The 26,504-nt window shown below is 37.3% G+C and overlaps 1 protein-coding gene across 4 annotated transcripts in view; it reads right to left on the reverse strand.

Annotated features, from left to right (window-relative positions):
- Positions 1-26,504, reverse strand: part of SBF2 (SET binding factor 2) — a 484,561-nt gene that overhangs the window by 66,619 nt on the left and 391,438 nt on the right. For all 4 annotated transcript variants that reach the window (XM_058688209.1, XM_058688205.1, XM_058688206.1 and 1 more), the window contains exons 18-22: positions 20,043-20,213; positions 11,882-12,144; positions 9,289-9,461; positions 8,389-8,462; positions 6,740-6,935 (exon numbers count right to left, since the gene is read on the reverse strand). In XM_058688209.1, coding sequence (XP_058544192.1) covers positions 6,740-6,935; positions 8,389-8,462; positions 9,289-9,461; positions 11,882-12,144; positions 20,043-20,213 — 877 coding nt within the window. The remainder of the gene's footprint in view (positions 1-6,739; positions 6,936-8,388; positions 8,463-9,288; positions 9,462-11,881; positions 12,145-20,042; positions 20,214-26,504) is intronic.

The raw sequence follows: 26,504 nt of genomic DNA on the forward strand, positions 1-26,504 counted from the left end.
GCAGCCAAAGTGCAACAGAGTGCATGCAACACACTCCATAAACACTTCCTAAAGTGCCAGGCCCTGCATAGTGTATGAACCCTATCTAATACAGTAGTACTCACAGGTACAGGACATATAACAAGCTTTTAAAACACATAAAAGACAGAAACTCAGCCAAAATGACAAAATGGAAGAATTCTCCTCAAAAGAAATTCCAGGAAGAAATGACAGCCAGAGAATTGCTCAAAACAGATATAAACAATATATCTGAACAATAATTTAGAATAATAGTCATAAGACTAGTGGCTGGGCTTGAAAAAAGCATGGAAGACAGCAGAGAATCTATTGCTACAGAGATCAAGGACCTAAGAAATAGTCACGATGCTGTAAATGAGATGCAAAATAAACGAGATGCAGTGACAGCAAGGATGGAAGAAACAGAGGAGAGAATAGGTGAAATAGAAGATAAAATTATGGAAAATGATGAAGCTGAGAAAAAGAGGGAAAGGAAATTACTAGATCTCGAGGGGAGAATTAGAGACCTAAGTGATTCAACGAAACAAAATAATATCTGTACCATAGGAGTTCCAGAAGAAGAAGAGAGAAAGAGGCAGAAGGTTTATTTGAACAAATTATAGCTGAGAACTTCCCTAATCTTGGGAAGGAAACAGACATCCAAGTCCCTTCGAAATCAACAAAAACAGGTAAACACCACAACATATAGTGAAACTGGCAAAATACAAAGATAAAGAGAGAATTCTGAAAGCAGCTAGGGACAAACGGGCCTTAACCAAAAGGGTAGATACATAAGGGTAGTAGCAGACCTGTCCATTGAAACTTGGCAGGCCAGAAAGGAGTGGCAGGAAATATTCAATGTGCTGAATAGGAAAAATATTCAGCCAAGAATCCTTTATCTAGCAACACTGTCATTCAGAATAGAAGGAGAGATAAAGGCTTTCCCAGACAAAAACTAAAGTTCATGACCACTAAACCAGTCCTGCAGGAGATCCTAAGGGGGACTCTGTGAGTAGAAAGCAGTAAAGACTACAAAGGACCAGAGACATCACCACAAGCATGAAATCTACAGATAACACAATGACACTAAATCTGTATCTTTCAATAATCACTCTGAATGTAAATGGACTAAATGCCCCAATCAAAAGACAAAGGGTATCAGAATGTATAAAAAAACAAAATCCATCTATATGCTGCCTAGAAGAGACTCATTTTAGACACCTTCAGACTGAAAGTGAAGGATGGAGAACCATCTATCATGCTACTGGATGTCAAAAGAGAGCCGAAGTAGCCATACTTATATCAGACAAACTAGACTTTAAAACAAAGACTGTAATCAGAGATGAAGAAGGGTATTATATCATAATTGGGGGCCTATCCATCAAGAAGAGCTAAAAATTATAAATGTTTATTCCCCCAACATGAAAGCACCCAAATATATAAATCAATTAATCACAAACATAAATAAATGTACAGATAAAAATACTGTGATTGTAGGGGACTTTAATACTCCATTCACAACAATGGACATATCATCTAGGCAAAAAGCAATAAGGAAACAATGGCTCTGAATGACACATTGGACCAGGTGAACTTAACAGAGATATTCAGAACTTTTCATCTAAAAGCAGCAGAATACACATTCTTCTCAAGTGCACATGGAACATTCTCCAAAATAGATCACATACTGGGTTACAAAACAGCCCTCAACAAATATAAAAGGATTGAAATCAAACCATGCATGTTTTCAGACCACAATGCAATGAAATTTTAAACCAACCACAAGAAAAAATTTACAAAGCCCCCAAATACATGGAGGTTAAAGAATATCCCACTAAATAATGAATAGGATATTAACCAGGAAAGTAAAGAATATATTAAAAAATATATGGAAGCAAATGAAAATGAAAACACAACAGTCCAAATCCTTTGGGATACAGCAAAGGCAGTCCTAACAGGAAAATACATTGCCATCCAGGCCTATCTCAAGAATAAAGAAAGGCCAGGGGCGCCTGGGTGGCGCAGTCGGTTAAGCGTCCGACTTCAGCCAGGTCACGATCTTGCGGTCCACGAGTTCGAGCCCCGCGTCAGGCTCTGGGCCGATGGCTCGGAGCCTGGAGCCTGTTTCCGATTCTGTGTCTCCCTCTCTCTCTGACCCTCCCCCGTTCATGCTCTGTCTCTCTCTGTCCCAAAAATAAATAAAAAACGTTGAAAAAAAAAAAATTAAAAAAAAAAAAAAAAGAAGAAAGAAAGGCTAATATCATTCTCAATGGGAAAAACTGAGAGCTTTCTACCTGAGATCAGGAACATGACAGGGATGTTCATTCTCACCACTGTTGTTTAACATAGTGTTGGAAGCCCTAGCCTCAGCAATCAGACAACAAAATGAAATAAAATACATCCAAACTGGCAAAGAAGAAGTCAACCTCTCACTCTTTGCAGATGACAGGATGCTCTACATGGAAAACCTGAAAGACTCCACCAAAACCCTGCCAGAACTGATACATGAATTCAGCAAAGTCACAGGATATAAAATCAGTGTACAGAAATTGGTCGCATTTTTATACACCAATAATGAAGCAACAGAAAGAGATATCAAGGAATTGGTCCCATTTACAATTGCACCAAGAACCATAAAATACCTAGGAATAAGCCTTACCAAAGAGGTAAAAGATCTGTATGCTCAGAACTATAGAAATCTTAGGAAAGAAATTGAAAAGGATACAAGGAAACGGAAAAACATTACATCCTCATGGACTGGAAGAACAAATATTGTGAAAATGTCAATACTACTCAAAGCAATCTACACATTCAATGCAATCCCAATCAAAGTAACACCAACATTCTTCACAGAGCTAGAACAAACAACTCTAAAATTGGCATGGAACCAGAAAAGACCCTGAATAGCCAAAGCAATCCCGAAAAGGAAAACCAAAGCTGGAGGCTCACAATCCTGGACTTTAGCCTGTACTACAAAGCTGTAATCATCAAGACAGTATGGTATTGGTACAAAAACAGATACATAGGGGCGCCTGGGTGGCTCAGTCGGTTAAGCGTCCGACTTCGGCTCAGGTCATGATCTCACGGTCTGTGAGTTCGAGCCCCACGTCGGGCTCTGTGCTGACAGCTCAGAGCCTGGAGCCTGTTTCAGATTCTGTGTCTCCCTCTCTCTGACCCTCCCCCGTTCATGCTCTCTCTCTGTCTCAAAAATAAATAAACGTTAAAAAAAAATTAAAAAAAAAACCAAACAGATACATAGACCAATGGAATAGAAAAGAGAACCCAGAAGTGGACCCACAAATGTATGGCCAACTAATCTTCGACAAAGCAGGAAAGAGTATCCCATGGAAAAAAGACAGTCTCTTTAGCAAATGGTGCTGGGAGAACTGGACAGCAACATGCAGAAGAATGAAACTGGACCACTTTCTTACACTATACACAAAAATAAATTCAAAATTGATGAAAGACCTAAATGTAAGACAGGAAACCATCAAAATCCTAGAGGAGAAAACAGGGAACAACCTCTTTCACCTTGGCTGCAGCAACTTCTTACTTGAGGCAAGGGAAACAAAAGCAAAAATTAACTATTGGGACTTCATCAAGATAAAAAGCTTCTGCACAGCAAAGGAAAGAATCAACAAAACTAAAAGGCAGCCAACAGAATGGGAGAAGATATTTGCAAATGACATATCTGATAAAGGGTTAGTATCAAAAATCTATAAATAACTTACCAAACTCAACACCCAAAAACAAATAATCCAGTGAACAAATGGGCAGAAGACATGAATAGACACTTTTCCAAAGAAGGCATCCAGATGGCCAACAGACAGATGAAAAGATGCTCAACATTGGTCATCATCAGGAAATACAAATCAAAACCACATCGAGATACTACTTCACATGATTAGAATGGCTAAAATTAATAACCCAGGAAACAACAGATATTGGTGAAGATGTGGAGAAATGGGAACCTTCTTGCACTGTTGGTGGGAATGCAAACTGGCACAGCTGCTCTGGAAAACAGTGTGGAGGTTCCTCAGAAAATTAAAAATAGAATTACTCTGCAACCCAGCAATAGCAATACTAAGAATTTACCCAAAGGATACAGGAGTGCTGATTCTAAGGGGCACATCACTCCAATGTTTATAGCAGTGCTATCAACAATAGACAAAGTATGGAAAGAGCCCAGGGGCGCCTGGGTGGCTCAGTCGGTTAAGCGGCCGACTTCGGCTCAGGTCATGATCTCGCGGTCCGTGAGTTCAAGCCCCGCGTCGGGCTCTGTGCTGACAGCTCAGAGCCTGGAGCCTGTTTCAGATTCTGTGTCTCCCTCTCTCTGACCCTCCCCCGTTCATGCTCTGTCTCAAAAATAAATAAACGTTAAAAAAAATTAAAAAAAAAAAAAAAAAAAAGAGCCCAAATGTCCATTGACTGATGAATGGATAAATAAGATGTGGTATATACATACAATGGAATAATATTTAGCATAAATGAAAAAGAATGAAATCTTGCCATTTGTAACAACGTGGATGGAACTGGAGAGTATTACGAGTGAAGTAAGTCAGTCAGAGAAAGACAGATACCATGTTTTCACTCATACGTGGAATCTGAGAAACTTAACAGAAGACCATAGGGGAAAGGAAGGAAAGGTAAACTACAAACAGAGAGGGAGGCAAACCATAACAAGACTCTCAAATACAGAGAACTGAGGGTTAATGGGGGTTAGGGGGACAGGGAAAATGGGTGATGGGCATTGAGGAGGGCATTTGTTGTGATAGCATTGGGTGTGGTATGTTAGTGATGAATCATGGGAATCTACTCCTGAAGCGAAGACTACTCTGTATGTTAGCTAACTTGACAATAAATTATTAAAAAAAAAAAAAAATTCTAGGTCAGTAGGATCACAAAGTGATGTATTTCCATTAAGGGATAATTTCATTTCTGATAACTTTGGAGCTTTTCCTAAAATGTAAGATTATTCATAATAAACTCTATAAGTGTGTAAAGAAAAAGAATTTAAGTTCTAGAATGTAGTTGTTTAATATGTAAGTTGTTTAATAAATAGGTTGTTTACCTATGCTTATATAACATATTTAAAATTATCAGATTTCTGTGTGTCATTAAAGGAGACATTTTAAATTAGAAGTCTAAAAGAGAAACAAAAGAGGCAAATAAGAAGGTTTCTCTGATAAAAATAATTTCCCTAAATTACAACATTAACCCAAAAATTGACAGGAAAAAACAAGAGAACAATACAAACTTTCACACTAAATATGTTTTCATATTTTCTTTCTTTAAAAGAAATAAATTAGAATAACTTAAGTGACCAAGTATCTCATATTTATATGTTCCAAATGTATGTTTGTGACCATTGAGCTCACAACTTGTAGTACAAAAAAATACATAAGTACTGGATATTTAGTGTCTTTTAAAATTACATTTGCTTTCAAATACAAATATAATTTATGTATAGTAATATGACAGGAGAGGGCTGAAAAAAGTTGCTCATTTTCGCTTTTTCAAAATGAATATAACTATACCTAAGGGTCCATTTTGTTTACTGGATTTTATGAGTTTTTTGCTTATTATATGATAAATACTCTTTTATGAACAAGATAATAAACCATCGTGATTCTATCTAAGCAAGGAATTACACAATTGTGAGATTTCAAAGAAACCGCATTTTATACATCCAAATTCCACTAACAAAATGCACAGCACATATAGTACATATTCATTAAATGTTACTGAATGAATAATTTCAGATGAAGAAGGAACTGTAAGTGACCATTTATCCCTGGTTCTCAATCCTTACTATGCATCATAATCACTTCCGGGGTTTAAAAATGCACAGATGCCTGGGTCTCCCCATTCCTAAAATCCTATTTTGGGTATTAATTCAACTGTGTAAGGGTTGGGCACAATTTGATAGTTTTTTTTTAGAACTTCCCAGATAATTCAAATATGTGGTCAAGGTGGAGGGAGAACCACCGAACTATCACCAATCAAGCCCAGTTCCCTACTTTTATAAAAGGGGACTTTTGTAACTTTATAACTTAAGACTTAAGATATCAAGATTGGTCAACAGCAATCTAAATCTGAGCTTCTTATTTGGAGACCAACAGTTTTACCCCAAATCTTACATGCTTTCCCATCAACCACAGTAGTTTACATAGAGATTACAGTGATTTAAAAAAGATAATTCTGACTTGATAGGGCATGCTATTCCTTTCTAATAAGAAAGACTGCACACAGTAGTGGAAAAGAGAAGTAGAGGTTGAGGGAGTTTAGTGACAGAAGTTGTTTGCCAAGAGGGAAATGTAGTTCGTTCGTTTGTTATACATCCCTGTGATGCTTACCATATCCTTCCACAAAAGGGATCATGTGTCTGGAAGACACAGTTAACTGTAGGACTCAGAAAAGTGGCACAAATCAGCAGGAGACATTGTGAGCAGCTACATACTATGACTCTCCTTAAGACACAATATGCTTCCCCATGAAATTATGATTGTTTCAGTCACTGAACCATTGATGTACTGTTTAGAAGATACCCTTGGTTCTTTAAATTAGACTCTATAATCCAAATTATCATTAGCTTTGACAGACAAAAGTATTCTAAAAATACTTGGTGACAAAAGGCTTACTTTGAATCTGAAATGATCTGCAAATTACTGCACACAAATGGAATCAAAACTCAAGTAGCACATGTATATCCATGTTCTGATGGCATTAATATGAGTCATACCCAGCTGATCATGGGGAGTCCCTCTGAACAGAATTCTGTATGTGGTGAGGAATAAGGCTCCTTCTGCTGGCAGTAGCTGAGGGCCTCCAAGAAGGCCTCCAGTGGCTTCTTCTCTTCCGTCAGGGTCTAGCAGGACTCGAAGACCTTCACAGACGATTTCTTCTCCTGGCAGTAGAGCAGGTCTAAGAATCTTGGGCTAACAACAGAGAAGGTATTTTAAACACAAATCTTGGGGGATTTCCAACACTTAGACCAAAGTTATCTTTTCAGTCACAGATCTAAAAAACCTGAGACAGACTGCTTAGGTAGCCAAAAAGAGAAAATAGATTTGGGAAGAGGCAGAATTGATGTTTTTGCATCCAAATGTGAAAAGATTTTTTGCTAATTAACACTAAAATAATTGGAAATCACTAAAATGTTTAAAATATCTATATATGGAAAGTTTTGCAAGCATTAAAAAAAATAACATAGATCTATACATACTGGCATGGAAAGATATCAAGGATACATTATTAAATTAAAGCAAGTTGCAAACCAGTATGTATATTTTAATTCCCTTTTCTGGAAAAAGAAAAAGTTGTGAGAAAATGAACCAAACTGTTAAAGGTGGTACTATCATGGTTAAGGGCGGAGGTGAGGTGGAGTTGGAAAAACCATGAAGGACTTTCACTTTGTAGAATGTGTATTTCTCTAATGCTTCAATTTTATACAAAGAACATTGTTACTTCCGTAAATTTAAAAAACAAATACTTAGAAAAATAGATGCATCTTAAAAAGGAACTGCCCTTCTAGACCTTTACTGAAGATTAACACAATAAATGGCCAAATAATGAACATTTACACATCTTGGGAAATACACAATCACATGATACACTCCTCTGAAGATACCAGTGCTAGAAAAAAAATTCATCTCTCCTGAAGATCTAATATGCTTATTTTTTACTAAGCAATAAAAACTATATAAATCAGTACTATTCTTTTTGTTGGCTCTAGGAAACTGAGCTAAATGTAAAGCCAAAGTTATAATGATCACTGTGTCTCAGATTTCTGATAGAATTACCTTTCTTGTCCATCCGGCTTCTGACTTTTCCTTTGAATTTATTTTTAATAGTTCTGTTATATAGGTAAGAGGGTCCTGACTGGTTTACAGACTGGTGCCAGACTAGCTGCAAAATAATCATCTGGGAGGCTTATTAAAGTATATATTCCCAGGCCAAGTCTCAGGGAACTCCAGTTTAGGAGGCTGAGGTGGGATTCTGGGCTCTCAATTTTTAATAGACTTCCCAGATGCTTGTGACGTATGCTTGTAATGTATACAGATTCAGGAACCTGATATTTTTATGGTAACTCCCTTAAGTCCTTTTTTCTGGAAGTAGGCAGGGCATAAAATCTTGGCTTGGGCTTAGAAGTTCAAATGTTCATAATTTATGCCCTGCCTATAAAAACTGACTCAACAAGAGGCTATTATTGCTTCTTTGCTGAATCTCCTATTCTACTTCAGTATCTGTTTTATGAGGATCTACATGATAAAACTGGAGTTAATCTTGTAAAAGGTTAGGGGAAAGTATTTTCTGGGGCACACCAGCCTATTGTTGCTGTTTTTAAGAAGAGATGTTATACCCTGAAAACATGTAGTCTAAAATAATTACCTTCTGTATCGGTGGGAGTCTTCTACTCTCTCGATGTACTGCTTCTAGGGTCTCAATGTGCATAGCTACAATTCCTAGAATAAGTCAGAGTATTCAAAATGAAAGAGCACAAAATAAGCAGAATACAAATCCTGAATATTTTACAATTAAAAACTAATCACAGTTTGGTGGTTCCTCAAAAAGTTAAACACAGATTTACCATATGATGCAGCAATTCCACTCCTAGGTATATACCGAAAAGATAAAAAATAAGGACTCAAACAGATACTTGTATGTGAATATTCATAGTAGCCAGAAGGCAAAAAAACCCAAATGTCCGTCAACAGATGAATGGATAAACAAAATGTGGTATATCCACATGGTGGAGTATTACTCAGCCATAAAAAGGAATGACATTGTGATACCTGCTACAACATGCATGAACCTTGAAAATATTATGCTAAGGGAAAGAAGTCAGACAAAAAAGGACTAATATTATATGGTTTAACTTATATGCAATATTTAGAAAAGGCAAATTCACAGAGATATAGAGGTTACAAGGGGCTATGGGGATGGAGAATAGGGAGTTACTGACTAATGGGCACAGAGTGTGATATGATTTGGGTGGTTAAAAAGTTTTGGTAACAGTGATGATGATTGCACAACACTGTGAAAGTAATTAATATCACTGAATTTTATACTTAAAATAGTTTAAAGTGCCATATTTTATGCTACACATATTTTACCACAATTTAGAAATGTTAAAAAATTTAATTAGAACATAAATAAATATTATTGCTAAACTACATTGAAGACAAATATTGTAGGTATTATGCTAAAAAAAAGTAAACCCCTAAAAACAATTCTCACTCAATTATCTCCAATATTCTGGTTCTCTAATTTAATCTGCAAATTGATTACCTGGTATCATGCAATGAAGGCTCTTGATGTGATCCTGAGTAACTCCACTTTCTGTGCAAACCTTGTCAATAAATCGGGTAATGAATCGCACAACAGAATTGGCGATGTCATTATTCTCTGAATCTTCAAACCCACTTTCTGTATCATAGCTCTCAGCTACACTTCCTGCAATACTGAGAAAGTCAAGGAAAGAAATCATGGTCAGTACTCAAATGTAACAAATGACTAATCTATCACAGTCAATTTCCATAGCAATTTAAATTTGCTTTCATTATGATATTCTACTTGCCTGCATTCGAAAGCTACTGTCAGGCATTGTCTTTTGGACCCAGATTTGTTTTTATAACAAATACCTTCTGTCATTCTCCTAAAAGGGAACTCAGGAACCACAGAAACTAAAACAAAAATAGACTCTTTCATTTGTTGAACCTTCTGATACTTGAACCTTCTAAAAGAAAACCCATAAAAACAACAACAAAAAAACAGAAAAACAAAACAAAACAAAAACCCTGTTCTCTCTTAATTACTACATGGAGCCAGACAAAGTAATATGGCTATCTTTGGCCTCTGATAACTAGGGGACATGTTCTCTGGTGGACAAAGTAAAGGAATTTTTCCCAGAATATAGCATATTTTTCCAAACGGAAGAACCAAACTGACCTATGAACCATTCTCTTGACAATATTTATCTCTTTGAGTGAACCACAACCCTTTTAGTCACTGTGAAGCCATCGATCTTCTGCAGGTGATAAAATCATGCAACAGAAGGGAATAAATTTGAAATGGAGTAGATGTAAAAGCTCCATCCCTGTCCTGGCTGCTTATTCGGTTCCCACTATTCAATAGTTACTCCTGCCTCCATGCCTTCTTTTAGACTGCTAACCATGGGAAAGACTCATTTGCCTGTTCTAACCTACTCAGTTCTCTTTCCTCCAAATTCAACCACATTAGCTGAATCAGCTTTAAAGAAAAGCTAAACAGGGAATATGGCCTCACATCATACCAAAACATTAAAGAACCTGAGTGCCTTAGCCACTCACTAGGCAGACTTTCAAGGAGCATGGTTATCTATAGTTTGAAGTGATGAAGGCCCAGGTTACATTGTTCACATAAAATAGCTCTCTGCGGGAAGAAATAAGAGATCTGTGCAGCTGACTGCATGGTGCAAAAGACTGACTTCAAAACAACAAAAAGTAGACTAGCCTGGAAGACCAGAAGCTCTCAAGTATTCTTGACAAAAATTAAGTATCTGGGATAGGGGGATTGAGAAATTGGGGTCACAGATGTGGGCTTGTGGATGAGTTTCTAAGAGAGTATGAAGAGCCTGGAAGAGGGATTGAAAATGGAAAGAGAAGAGAAGCTGCCTGAAAGAGTCTGAGAAGGATTTATGAGAGAAGAACTACTAGGATGTTAGAGCATCACTGAAGACCTAAAAGGTTAGAGTTTCACTACTGTTCGGTATGCAGTTCATTTATTCATTCATTTAATCACATGTTCAACCAAATATTTAGTGAGTGTCTACTATATGCAAAGAGCTGGGGGTACAGCAATGAATGAATCATACAATAAGCAAATATATGAAAATAAATCAGGTTGTAGAAAGTGTCATGAAAGAAAAAAATGCAAGGTAGGAGAAAGAGTGATGGATATGCTACTAAGATAAGGAAGTCAGGAAGGCCTCTCTAAGTAGATGACATATGACCAGAGAATTAAATGAAGTGAGGGAGTGATTGTTGTGACTATTTCAGGGAGAGTATTTCAGACTGTAGGAACAAGTACAAAGATCCTGAGGCAGTATTATGCTTAGAGTGTCTGAGGATTAGCATTAGCAGGGAGACAGTTTTATTGGCAGAAGAGTGATAGGAAATAAAGTCAGAGAAGTTGTCAGGGGCCAAATCCGGTTAGGCCTTGTAGCCCATGGATTTATTCTCCGTGATACTGGAAGTCATTGTAGCAAGGCTGGGAGCAAGGCATGGTTGAGGACACGATTATAAACAAATGCAATGCATACACTGAAAAAAGGAGGGCCGAGAAACAAATAATCACTTTGGCAAGAAGTTGATTAGTAATTTTCCGGGCTGCTTTCTGTAAATTGCTATGGCAGAAAGTAACTGAAGGGCTTGATCTGTAGTGGGTGAGACATTTGAAATACCAGGTCACAAAAGAGAAGAGAATGTGGGAGATGGTTAAGAACAGTCAGATAAGGGGTGTCTGGGTGGCTTGGTTGAACGTCTGACTCTTGATTTCAGCTTAGGTCATAGAATCTAGCCCCACGTGGGGCTATGCACTCCATGTGGAACCTGCTTAAGATTCTCTCTCTCTTTCTCTCTCTCTCTCTCTCTCTCTCTCTCTCTCTCTCATTCCCACCCCCTTTCCCCTGCTCTCTCTCTCAAATTAAAAAAAAAAAAAAGAAGAATTAGATGAAGTGAAGATCTTTTAATATAGAAGGGTTGAAAAAAAAAGAGTTGAGCAAGTCTGAAGGTAAGGAAAATGCTTAAATTTTTGAAATATGTACAGCAGTATTTGCTCAAAATGGTTTATATTGTCTGCTAAGACAAGAATAGAAAGGTCTCGTGTGTGCACATTTTGGTACCTGTTTGTGACAATGCTGTTGCTTCCACTCTCCCAGTCGCCTGGTGCTGATGTTTTTAGGAGCTTATTCTTACTTGTATCCAATGGAACCAGCAGGTTCACCATGAGGTTTGCAAAATGAATGGCCTGACTGAAGACAGTGCTTTCCTCACGTTGCACCAGCTCCTGCTGAGTTGATTTGCTCAGAGAAGGCCAAAGTCGTAGCTGCTCAGCTGCCAGGTCCATTGCTGTCTTTTCCTGATACTGGTCATCTGGAAGCTTATCCTAAAAAAACAATGCAAATCTGTGACATCACACAAGCTCAGAAAGCATTGAACATGTTTCAATAATCCATCTATTAAATAAATATCTATGTCTCCAAAAAAATAAAACATATAAACAAAATGTAACAACAAAACAAATTCTAGCCTTTTTCTTCCAGTTCCAGCCAATCTTGAGTGGAACCATGTGATGAATTCAGGGAAGCAGCAGCAAAGCATGGATGGATACATTTTGCACTGCTAACATTTCATTGCATTTATTTATCTTTATGGCTCCACCTCTTCCAAGCTGCTAATTATAACAAATTGCTAATGCAAAATACCTATAAATGAATGAATGCACTCCAGCAGCACTTACTAATACAGTAAAACCTTGGATTGCCCGTAACTTGTTCTGCAAGTGTTCCACAAGGCAAGCAAAGATTTCTAATAAATTTTAACTTGATAAAAGCAATGTCTTGCAATATGAGTAGTACATGATGCTGAATGGCACATGATCACAACTGAGCCAATGGTTCTTCTCTCTCTCTCTTGCTACGGGATTGTGGGTGATCGTCTCCCAAGCTCAGATGCTTGGTCTCAGGTCCCAAGCTCAGATGCTTGGAAGAAATCAGTGATTTTTCAGAATGTTGAAAGTGCCTACAACTAGCACTAGCGTACTTTTTGTCACTTCAAAGCACCTATGGACAGTCCTTTGCTTTTCCATACAAGCTTAGGAATGCTTTGCTTCATTCTAGGTCATTGGATAGATTCCTTGTTAAAGTTGCATGAAAAGAAAAAATCCCATGGAGCCAATAGATAGCAGTGATTCTGTTAGTGATAGTGAAAGTCATCCCGCACAATAACCCTTCCCTTCTTATCTCCCTCACACCAGCCACAAAGGTTTTCAAAGGTAAGTGCAGGTTAATTTATTTTTCTTTATATTTTGTATTTTATTATTTTATATTATATTACAGTATTATAATAACTTTTATATGAATATTTTTGGGTTGTAGAACAAATCATCTGTTTTTCCATTATTTCTTTGGGGGAAATTTGCTTTGATATACAAGTGCTTTGGAGTATAAGCATGCTTCCAGAATGAATTATGCTCTCAAACCAAGGTTTTACTGTACTCTGATGTGTTTCTTCTCTTCTGTTGTTTGGGAGGAGACAGAATGACCAAAATCACAAAAAATAGAGCTAATTTCCTTGTAAATGTGGGAGTCAAATATTATTAGGACACAGGTATACAGGTGGTAATGAGACATTTTATTTTTTATTAAGTTTTTAATTTTAATTTCAGTTTGATTAACATACAGTGTTATAGTAGTTTCAGGTGTACAATGTGGTGATTCAACAAGTACATAATAAAACAAGCACTCAGTACTCATCATGATAAGTACGCTCTTTAACCCCATCACCTATTTCACCCATTCCCCCACACACCTCCCCTCTGGTAACCACCAGGTTGTTCTTCATAAAGAGTCTGTTTCTCAGTTTCTCTCTTCTTTTCCCATGATCATTTGTTTCTTAAATTCCACATATGAGTGAAATCTTATGGTATTTGTCTTTAACTGGCTGACTTATTTTTTTTTTTTTAGCATTACACTCTTTTTTAATGTTTATTTATTTTTGAGAGAGAGAGCAAGAAAGAGCGAGAGGGAGCACAAGCAGGTGAGGGGCAGAGAGACAGAGGGAAACACAGAATCTGAAGCAGGCCCCAGGCTTTGAGCTGTCAGCACAGAGCCCGATGTGGGGCTCGAACCCACAAACCATGAGATCGTGACCTGAGCCAAAGTTGGACACTTGACTGAGTCACCCCTAGCATTACATTCTTTAGCTTTATCCATGTAGTTGCAAATGGTAAGATTTTATTCCTCTATGACTGAATAATATTTCACTGTATACATAAACCACATCTCCTTTACCTATTCTTCAATCAATGGACACTTGGGCTGCTTTCATAATTTGGCTATTGTTGATAACCCGCTATAAACATCAGGGTGCATGTATCCCTTTGAATTAGTGTTTCTGTATTCTTTGGGTAAGTACCCAGTATTGTGACATTGTGATTGCTGGATCGTAGGGTAGTTCTATTTTTAATTTTTTGAGGAACTTCCATACTGTTTGGCACCAGTGTGCATTCTAACCAACAGCGCACGAGTGTTTCCCCACATCCTTGCCAACACTTGCTGTTTCTTATGTTTTTGATTTTAGCCATTTTGGCAGGTATGAGGTGATATCTCATTGCAGTTTTGATTTATATTTCCCTGATGGTAAGTGATGATGAACATCTTTTCATGTGTCTTTTGACATTTGCATGTCTTCTTTGGAGAAATGTCTGTTCATATCTTCTGCCCATTTACTAATAATTTGCTTTTGGGGTATTGAGGTTTAGAAGTTCATTATATGTTTTGGATAGTAACCCTTTATAGACTTGTCTTTTGAAAATATCTTCTGTCATTCTGTAGATTGCTTCTTAGTTTTGTTGACTGTTTTCTTCACTGTGCAAAAGCTTTTTATTTTGATGTAGTCCTGATAGTTTATTTTTGCTTTTGTTTCCCTTGCCTCCGGGAACCTTTCTAGAAAAAAATTGCTATGGCTGATGTCTGAGAAATTACTGCCTGTGCTTTCTTCTAGGATTTTTATAGTTTCAGGTCTCACATTTAGGGTTTTACTCAATTTTGAGTTTACTTTTGTGTATGGTGAAAGATAGCGGTCCAGTTTCACTCTTTTGCGTTGCTGTCCAGTTTTCTCAGGACCATTTGTTGAAGAGACTATTTTTTCCTATTGGATATTCTTTTTTCTTCTGTTGAAGATTAATTGACCATATAACTGTTGGTTTCTTTGTGGGTTTTTGATCTGTTCTATTGACCTATGTATCTATTTTTGTGCCAGGGCCATACTGTTTTGATTACTATGGCTTTATAATATGACTTGAAGTCTGGAACTGTGATGCCTCCAGCTTTGCTTTTCTTTTTCAAGATTGCTTTGGCTATTTGGGGTGTTTTGTGGTTCCATTTAAATTATAGGATTGTTTATTCTGGTTCTGTGAAAAATGCATAGCATTTAGTCTATTTACAATCAAAGTAATTATTGATAGATATGTGTTTACTGTCATTTTATTACTTACTTGTTTGGTTGTTTCTGAAGATTCTGATCCTTTCTTGTCTTTCTCTCTTTTGTGGTTTGCTGGTTTTCTTTACTGATATATTTGGATTTGTTTCTCTGTATTCTTTGAATATTTATTAGCGGTTTTGATTTGTGGTTACCATTAGCTTTGCATGTAACCTCTTCTTCATACAACAGTCTATATTAAGTTGATGGTCATTTAAGGTTGAACTCATTCTTTACTCCTGGCCTCCCCATGTTTTAGGTATATGGTGTCACATTTTACATCCTTTTATTTTGTGATTTCCTTGAGTGGTTTTTTATAGAAATATTCATTTTAACTGCTTTTGTGATTCCTACTTTCCTACTATCACTTTTGGTCTTTCTTTTCCTCTCATGGAGAGGAATTTAGTATTTCTTGCAGGGCTGGTTTAGTAGTGATGAACTCCTTTAATTACTGTTTGTCTATCAATCTCTTTATTTCTCCTCCTACTTTGAATGTTAGCTTTGCTGGATAGAGTATTTGTGGATGCAAATTTTTCCCACTCAGCACTTTGAATATGTTATGCCACTCCTTTCTGGCTTGGGAAGTTTCTGCTAAAAAAAAACCTGGTGATGGCTTTATGAAGTTTCCTTTGTATGTAACTGTCCTCTTTTGTCTTGTGTCTTTTAATATTTTTGCTTTGTATCTATATTTTCCATTTTAATTACAAGATGTCTTGGTGTGGATATGCTTCTGTTAATTTTTTTTCAGGGTTCTCTATTCCTCCTGGATCTGGATGTTTCCTTCCCCAGATTAGGAAGTTTTCAGGTATCATTTCTTCAGGTAAACTCTGTCACCCTTTTCTCTCTCTTCTTCTTTTGGGACTCCTATAATATGGATTTTATCATGTTTGATGGAGTCACTGAGTTCCTTATTCTATTCTAATTTTCATGATTCTTTTTCTCTCTTTTGTTGTTCTTGATTACTTTCCATTACTCTGTCTTCTAGGTCATTAATTCATTCCTTTGTTTCCTCCATCCTGCTGTTCATTCCATCAAGCATATTTCTCATTTCCTTTACTGAGACTTTTATCTTTGCTATATTATTCCCTATCTCTGTGTTAATCGTCTCACTGATGTCCTCCACTCTTTTCTCAAATCTAGTGAGTATCCTTATGATCATTGCTTTAAATTCTCCACTAGGTATGTTACTTAAATCTGTGTCACTTAGATCTCCAGCTGTGGCCTTGTCCTGGTTTTTCATTTGGGACAAATTCCTCTGTCTTTTCATTTTGTCTAAGTCTCTGTGCCTGTTTCTGGGTGTTAGAAAAGTTAGTTGTCTCCTGTTTTTTTAGGATAATGGCTTTATGAAGTTCTGTAGTATCCTGCAATGTAGTGTCCCCTATTTTCCCAGCTCTGGTGCTTCCAGATACCTCCAGTGTGTGCTGTGTGTGGTCTGCTGTTGTGTCCTGGCTGCAGTGCATTGTAACTAGGCATGCTCTGGTCTGCTTGTGAAATGACGCCTCTTGCTGCTGCCACCGCAACCGAGTCCTCACAAAACTTACAGATGGGGATGGTAATGGCAGGGGTTTGAGCTGGTCCTCTAGGGGAGGAGACCTACCAGGTTGGGGCTAAGAAGGCGGTTCCACTGAGTACAGGGGGTGGGGCTTGGAGTAAGAAAATTGGGTAGCTGCACTGGTTCCCACAGGTGGCTCTGTGTTTATGCTGAGGGCCAGGGAAGGGAAATGGCACCTGCCAGCTCCTTTGTTCCTGGAGGGGTCTCTGTGAATGCTGCCTCTGTGACATACTCAAAGATGAACAACTAACCTCCCCACTGTGTGTCCCAGGTTTTCTTCAGATTACTGTTTCTATGCAGTATGTCCTTGGGCTGTTTGGCCTGCTTTTTCTCCAAGAGCAGCCCCAGTGTCCTCTGGGCTCTCACTGAGCCAAGTCCACTGGCCTTAAAACTTCATGTTTTAAAGCTCTTCTGGTTGCAAGAATTCAAGAAATTTGGTCCCTCTCACTTTCTAAGCCAGTTCTATGGGGATTTGTTTTCCCCATGCACGCCTGGTACGCAAGTTTGTCTCTTACTCTTCTGTGCAACTGTAGCTCCCTCTACCTCACTGGCCATGATCTGTTTCTCTTCCAAGCCACATCTTGCACTTCCTACCTTCTTCAATGTGCCTTCTTCTCTATCTTTAGTTGTGGAGTTTGTTTTGCCATTTTCAGATTGATTTCTGAGGTTTTTAGATGATTTGATAGTTATCTAGTTGTGTTTGTGGGACAATGTGAGTCTATGGTTCTCTCCCACCATCTTCTTAAAATCCTCTTTCTTTTTTCTTTTTGGTATGTCTGACAATGGGATTTTAAAGAGGAGTTTCCTAGTAGGCTGAAAAGTTAAGTAGAGCTAGTATATCTAGTCTCACTTGTTTTTAAAAAAATTTTTTTTAACATTTATTTATTTTTGAAAGACAGAGAGTGAGCAGGGGAGGGGGAGAGAGAGAGAGAGAGAGAGAGAGAGACAGAATCCAAAGCAGGCTCCAGGCTCCAAGCTAACAGCACAGAGCCTGATGTGGGGCTCAAACCCACAAACCGTGAAACCGTGACTGGAGCCGAAGTCGGATGCTTAAATGACTGAGCCACTCAGGTGTCCCTAGTCTCACTTGTATATAATCTGTGTATCATAGAGAGACTTCTTTAGAAAAGAGGACAGAGAAGTAGTGACATGTGTTTGCTCTACAAATACTTTTGAGATATACCAATGTTACACTACATCTGCTTTTAAAAACTATCAAAAGCACCATGCCAGCCCAAATATTTCTGGACCGTGACCTCAAACTAATTTGCATCTGCTATAGTTACCCCTTACCCAAGTACATTTGGTGTTTTGAAAGAAAAATCTGAGTTTTACATTAAATTAAGTAAACAATTCACACTAGCAGTGTAGAATAATAGTTTGGAATATGAGATGTCAGCTATTTTTTATTAATGATTCTGTTCTTATCATACTCAAGAATAGACAAATGATGTTTAAAATTACATGAGATATAGAAATACTTGAATACTACTACATAATTCCTGTTAGGTATCTAAATTCATTTATCTCACATAATACAAGGTCAATTTAAAATATGGGGTGATGTAAGAAACAACAAGTGTTGGCGAGGATGCAGGGAAAAAGCAACCCTTGTGCACTATTGGTGGGAATGGAAACTAGTGCAGCCACTGTGGAAAACAGAATGAAGGTTCTTCAAAAAATTTAAAATAGAGATAATTTCCTTGTAAATGTGGGAGTCAAATATTATTAGGACACAGGTATACAGGTGGTAATGATCCAGTAATTCCACTACTGGGTATTCACCTAAAGAATAGGAAAACACTAATTTGAAAAGATACATGCATTGATATGTTGGCATTATTTATAATGCCAAATTAGGAAGCAACCCAAGTGTCCACTGACAGATGAATAAAGATATGGTGTGTGTGTGTGTGCGTGTGTATACACACGCACACATACATACATACGTATATGTACGTATATGTATACATATATATATATATTATTCAACCATAAAAAAGAATGAAATCTTGCCATTTGCAACAGCATGGATGTATCTAGAGGGTATAAATGCTAAGTGAAATGAGTCAGTCAGAGAAAGACAAACACCATATGATTTCACTTATATGTGTAATTTAAGAAACAAAACAAATGAACAAAGAAAAAAAGAGACAAAAAAAATAGGCTTTAACTATAGAGAACAATGTGGTGGTCCCAGAGGAAAGGTGAGTGGGGGAATGGGTGAAATAGGTGAAGGAGATTAAGAGTACACTTAATGTGATGAACACTGAGTAATGAATATATAGAATTACTGAATCACTATATTATACACCTGAAAATAATATAACAATGTATGTTAATTACACTGAAATTTAAAAAAATGAAGTAAAATGGAGGGTGATGGGAAGGATCATCAGTAATGTATTAGCCCAGCATGTAGAATTAAAAATTACTCTTAATAAAAAAAAAATTAAAAAATTACTCTTAAAGTGAATCAACATTGACAATCTGCCTTTAATCCTGGTTTAAGTTCAATTAATAAGGTTGGTAATTTCTAACATTTATTATTTACTATGTGTCAGGCACTTTTGAGTGCCCTTTACTTGTATTATACATCAAAGTCTTACAAAAATTCTATCTACTCATTTTACCAATGTGGAAATAAGGCACAGAGAAGTAAAGTGATTGCCTAAGACCAGACACTTAGTGAATGACACTTTAAAATTTCAGAAAATTTAAACTCCTTTTTCAAATTAAAAACAATTTTCTTTTTTTAAAATATTCTGATATTTTTCTGAAGTATAATTGATGCTGATAAAATATGTAGAAACATATAGAATATTCCTAAAAGGAGAACTAGACTTATTGCTGACATACTTTTGAGAAGAACTATTGAATTTTACATTTATTTTAGAGTCATTTAACTTTAATTTGACATTTCTTCAAAAAGTTAATTGCACAAAGACATCTGCCCAGGTATTTTCATTTTCTTTTTTCTGTTCAACTTCCTATAATTGTTTCAAAAGGATTCTTATTTATTAAAATATAATAAAACAATTCTAATGCTAAAGAACTATATTAAGAAGTTATTATGGAAAAATGTAATATCAGAAATCAACACAGTAAAGACGGTCACGACAGGGTTCCCTAAAATGAAACTTAAATGCACTGGTAGAAAGTGCTTGGGTTTCTTTTTGCCCTGGGAATATCTGAATAAGCTTTCCTTGAAGCCAGATCCCAGTCCCACACCAGCACCTTTCTTCTCTTACCTTTTGCTTCAGATATGGGGCATGATTGTCTTCCTTGGCTGAGAGATACAGAGAGCGAACCTGTTCCTGCACTGCACTGTAGAAGGTTGTCTCCCAAAATTGCTGATTCGTCCAAATGGGGTGGTCCTGCACACAGGTGTAAGCAAACTGGCTGACTCCAGGGGCCAGTTTCTGTGAGAACACACAATACATATCATCACAGGGCTGACCAAGTCATGAAGGTTCAGAAAATTACAGGGGTCATGGTTGATCATAGATGTTATCAAAGGGTTTACCTAAACAATACCTTATGGCAGTACAAGCTTAGCAATCAGCAACCTATTCATTTTTCTCCTTTCTTTTTTTAAACATATTAATTTTATAGCTGGCAACTTTGGGCTTCCTATGAAATCCTTTAGGGTCTCAGTCACTTCACAGACATTTTAGCATCAGCTAGAAATCGAAGTTATTATATGAATTAGAGAATGTATGAAAAGTACCTGGCACTTTGGAGTTGGTAGCTCTTATTACAATTAGGATATGTAAATGAAATCCATCGTAACCTAAACATAAAGCTTCAGATAATTTAAATTTTTTTCTACTTGGTTTCAGAGTACATTTTGCTGGGGGGAGGCACTAATTAAAATGTGAGTGAACCTGCAGTGTGGCCTTACACACAGAATGAGGGCGTGTCATGCATTTGGGACTCAAAAAGAATTACACCCTCCCTACTGGTCACTCTAGCCCATTACCTCCCCACCAAGACTGCTGCCTGCCTCACATACTCCCTAGCAGAATGTCCTGCACTTCAATGGCATTTTCTGGTAACCAAGACTGGTCAAGGGAAGGTAATCTCAAACCAAACCTTCCTTTCCAGGACTTCCTGCTGGGCTTCAAAGTAAGAGTAAACCTTACTCTGTGATTTACAATAGAAGGAAGGAAAACTAACTCTGCAGGCACTTGAGGCACTTCATAAATATTTACATATCTCACTTAATACTAAATATAAGATGCACCGTATTATTGCCAATTTAAGGAAGAGGAAACAGAAGTTCAGGGAGGTTTAAGTGATTGCCTAAAGCCAAATAACAAATTACATAAGTAGTAAAAACGATTTTCAAGCCCAAAGTTTGTTTGGTTCCAAAGCCCCTGCTCTTTTTTGTGTACCAAACTGTCTTGCAAAAAACATCATAAAAGAAGTTAAGTACTAATTAGCACTGCTGTTTTTTTCCTGCACTTCAGGGTTTTGTTTCCCAAAGTAATATTCTGCCTTGAAGGATCTGGTATGATTTTAATTAACATTGTATTTTTACTTTCACATGTGATTCATATTGTCAGTTCCAGTTAATGATTTAAATAATCTTTCCATAGCTACTGGCTTTCATCTCTAAAGGTTAAAGATATTTCAAAAATTTTTTAATCGATAATTTCTCAGCAAACAGCAGGTAATGTTCTCAAAAGACAATTTTTGTTCATTTTATTTTTTGGAATTGAGTTCATCTGTTTTCAATGAGTAGGACTAAGGTTTCTGATAAGGTTTTTAAAGCAATTTAATAAGATTACTTCTCTTCTTTTGGAATGTTGGACACTGAAGATTACTATTAAGGTTATATATATAAGAGTTATGTAGCAAAAGTTGGTTCATTTCTTAGGGATGTATAACAGATGAATAAGATACCTGGTAAAAATGATATTCTAATACATGCTAATTTCCTTCTTGGTCTAGAGCAGACTAAACCTAGAACTGGAATAGGCACCATGCATACCACGAAATGTAGTACCTATTTAGTTGGAAGCGGGATGGCTGTGATTTTGCCTATGAGAGTCTATGTATTTCTGTATCACATGTGTAAGTCCCTTTCAAGCTAGGACTATGTACTGCTGCTGAGATGATTGACTATAACTCCCAATCAGGTGACTATAAGTTGAGATTGGCTGTAAAACAAAAATCAAGAGTTCTCCAAAGGGAAGCTGCATGAGGATCACTGTTGATCTTCATAATGCCTATATACTCCTTTAAAACACAGTTACCATCTACCATTGGGGAATCATGGGCAAAATGTGTGTGGTTCTGTGAGTACGTAAGCAGAAGTCACAGACAATGTGAATCCCACGTTCCTCCTATACTCTGCTTGTAGATACTTGGGATGTAGGTTGCACTTTTTTTTTTTTTTTGCTCTGCAGCACTCTAAGGACTAATAATGATCTCAGTAGCAGTGCACAGACCTATTTTGAAAGGGATTTTAGGGGTGCCTGGGTGGCTCAGTCAGTTAAGGGTCTGACTTCAGCTCAGGTCATGATCTCATGGTTTGTGAGTTCAAGCCCCTTGTCAGGCTCTGTGCTGACAGCTCAGAACCTGGAGCCTGCTTCGGATTCTGTGTCTCCCTCTCTCTCTGCCCCTCCCCCACTCACGCTCTGCCTCTCTCTCAAAAATAAATAAACATTAAAAAAAAAAAAGAAAGAGATTTTAAAGGCATGAAATTCAAACAAGATAAAAGCATAATTCTCAGTTCCCTTTCCTGTCAGTATAGTCAGAAGCAGCACCATTTCTTACAAATGCAAGATAATAAACAGCAGCTCTTAAAATTTTTAAATTTTAGAGTTCCGAAATTAATATAGATGAGCTCAGAAAAACAGAGCTCTTAGCAAATCCTTATCAGTTTCTCACATAAAGTACTTTTAGGATCATCAACACACCAAAAAAGCTATTATTAACTTTAGATCTCTTATTACAACTTGACAGAGTTCCTTAGGGATCTGAGAGCATAATGAAGCCCTGCCTTTCCTTTTCAGCATTTTTCTTACTGATGCTGCATATTCACTTTCCTTGGCACATATGAATTATTATCTTCCTATTTATTGATAAACTAAAAATGAATATGCAAAAACTCTCCTAAATCTTCCAAAAAAAAAGTGGCCTGCATATATTCCAAGATAGAGTGACAGTGGCTCCAAGTATCAGCACCCACAACTGTTTCCCAGGTGAGACACTGTAGTGGGGGGGAAGTGATTATAGGATACTTTTTGGTGGCAAGGCAGTCACACATGGCTATGGCATCTGATATATGCATAATAAATCATTAATTCCCCAATACTTCAACTATTATTATTTTTCCAAATATGAAACCTTCCTCCTTCCTTGTGGTTTCCTGCAATGTCTTTCTAACCACAGGCAAGGGCCACTGTGTCCCTCTCACTGTTAGGATGGGAGAGCCCACACACTGATGGGCAGGTGTGTTCTTAGGACCAGCAGAGGGCAGTAGCACCTTATTCTGCTTACATTCTATCAGGGCTTTAGATAGGAACTGCAAAAATGGAGCTTTGTAGTCTAGCTGGTCTTGGGTGGTAAGGTGAATGCTGCATGTCTTCACTGTGTATTTGTGAGACCCTACCAAAAAAAAAATGGATTTCCCCGAGGTCATACAGCAAGATGAGTAGAAGGGATGAGAAATAAGGTTTTCTGCTGTTCAGTATCATTTCTGTAAGATATAAAAATTGAGATATTCCACAAAACTATATTATAATTATCTGGAGAAGGATACAATGAGATTGTTTAGAGTCTCCAATTCACTGTTTCTGTAACAGTAGTATTTGTAAACAAAGAAAATAAGCACCTATGAAACTATCTCCCGCTAATAACTTCTTTGAAGAGAAAACTTTCCTATGATAGTTTCTCAAATTGGCCCATATACCAACTTCATGACCTTTTGTTTTGTACAAACATGAGACCCAATCCACACTGAGAGTGCAATGGTGGTGGTGGTGGTCATGGTAGGGAATGCTGTTGTCAAATGACAGCTCTCTTTCCCTTCAATTTTGGCAACAATATTTATTTTATATTTCCTAATATTTTTTTATGGTTCTGTCCTAAAAAAAAAAGTGATATTTTGCCATGCAATTTTATGAGATGTTTAAGAATATGTTGACTTCCTTCCTTATCTAGAAAAAAACAATAGCCCTGAAGGTACTAGATTAAATAAACAATGCCATTCGTTTTCCACAAATCATTCAAAGGAAATTCAGCATGGGATAGGGTGTGGAGAATAAAATTACCAGGCTTACCAACCAGCAGGCCAGATTCAAATCTAAATAAATGGACACAAATCATTTCAGAGACGAGTTGGTCAAGGGGAAGGTTAAGATGTCAGTATGAGGGGTCGGTCTAAGGTCTATCTGGCTAGACATGCTTGTTCTCCAGGCCCAAGGACCCAGTTAGGGGGCGTAGAGGGAAACCAGATTTCAGGAAAAAAGCTAGCTGGTAGGATTGATTCCACAAATATGTAATGGTCTTAAAGAATAATGCAGAATACAAATATTTATTGTTTAAGTTGCTGGGTATTTCGAATCTACCTCTGATGCTGGAATACAAGTATACTTCATTGCACAGTTTGGGGATGGTGCCAACCAGTACTTTTATGATTTTACACTGGCCTGACAAGGATTATATTGTAGGTTTCATTTTACCCCTTATTGATGCTTCTCAAAGTATACAATTTCTATTTCATTGACTTATGCTATATTTAATTAAACTACATAATTGAGAAGAAACACAACAAACTCTTTGTAAACATATAACTCAGAAGGGGCAGAAACAGAGTGGCTTATAGTATATAGGATACTGTGTGCATTAGTCATTGCAATTTACAGAATGGTAAATCCAAATAGTTAAAAAAAGGGTGATTGTGAGAATCTACTATAATTTTTTCTGTTCTGCTACCTTATACTCTAAGATTGACTAGTGCAAGTAACCTCAATTCCATAATGGTCTAAACCTCTCCCAGATTACTTAGAAGATTCAGGCACACAATTTCTGCACAAGAAGTACATTCATTCACCAGTATATTCATCTGATGTGCCAATTTCAGTAGTTGGAACAACAGGGTTGAAGTCCTTAACCGTTTATCTTTCCTTTTTTTTAGTTTATTTATTTATTTATTTACTTACTTACTTACTTACTTACTTACTTTTTAATGTTTATTTTTGAGAGAGAGAGTGAGTACAAGTGGGGAAGGGGAAAAAAAGAGAGGGAGACAGAATCTGAAGCAGGCTCCAGGCTCCGAGCTGACATGTGGGGCTTGAACTCACGAGCTGTGAGATCATGACCTGAGCCGAAGTCAGACGCTTAACCGACTGAGTCACCCAGGCGTCCCTATTCATTTATTTTGAAAGACAGGGAGTATGCGTGTGAGCACGCACACACAAGCTGGGGAGGGGCAGAGAGAGAGAATCCCAAGCAGGCTCCAGGCTCCGAGCTGATATGTGGGGCTCGAACTCACGAGCCATGAGATCATGACCTGAGCTGAAGTTGGACGCTTAACTGATTGAGCCCAGGTGTCCTTATTTATCTATTTTGAAAGAGAGAGAGTGTGCGTGTGAGCATGTACACACAAATGGGGGAGGAGCAGAGAGAGAATACCAAGCAGGCTCTGTGGTATCAGTGCAGAGCCCAGTGTAGAGCTCAACCCACGAATCGCGAGATCATGACCTGAGTCAAAATCAAGGGGCTACCCAGGTGCCCCTAACCACTTATCCTTCTAAACATTCTCTGTATTAGGTTGCTTAGTAAATACTAAGAGAAAATATTAAGAGATCAGATGTCAAATCAATTTTGACTTTGACATTTGTAGGAACAAAATACAAGCTTGTGTCAAGTACTTTGCCTGGGTTTGGTATTCTTAAAAATACAAGATAGGATCCAAATCTCCTACCTCCCCCCCCCTTTTTTTTTTTACAGGTTTTAAAACTTTATTTCTATTTTTATTTTAAAGTTTATTTATTTTTGAGAGAGTAAGAGCGAGCACAAGTGGGGGAGGGGCAGAGAGAGAGAGAGAGAGAAACACTGAATCTGTAGTAGGCTCCAGGCTCTAAGCTGTCTGTCAGCACAGAGCCCAAAGTGGGGCTCAAACTCACAAGCTGTGAGATCATGACCTGAGCCAAAGTCAGATGCTTAACCAACTGAGCCACCCAGGCACACACAGGTTTTTAAACTTTATATAAATATTACCATATTATGTTTTCTTCTGCAGTTTGTTTTTTCACATATTATGATGCTAGACTTATTCAGGTAATAATAGTATATAATAATAATTATTAAAACTAATCTACACTGATCTTTCACTATGTACACTTATCAACTTACTTAGTCTTTATGCAACCTTATGATTCACTGAGATTTTTACCCCTGTTTTAGAGGTGAAAGAACTGAGGCACAGAGAGTCAAGTATCTTACCCAAAAGAAAACTGCCAGGAAGTGGTGGAACTAGAGTTGGATTCAAACCTAGACAGTTTCTTAACAGTTTCAAACCCAGAATCTGTTTTCGTAATTACTGCACAATTCAACTACGGTATGGAATTCCATTACACGAATATGTAGCATTTCCTTGCTCCTGTTAATGGACATTTGTATTGTTTTCAACTTTTTGCTATGTTAAATAATAGTGTATAAACATTATCACACATGTCAACTGCCAACTTTGATTATTG

The sequence above is a fragment of the Neofelis nebulosa genome, chromosome 10, assembly GCF_028018385.1.
Source record: "Neofelis nebulosa isolate mNeoNeb1 chromosome 10, mNeoNeb1.pri, whole genome shotgun sequence".
Lineage (NCBI taxonomy): Eukaryota > Metazoa > Chordata > Mammalia > Carnivora > Felidae > Neofelis > Neofelis nebulosa.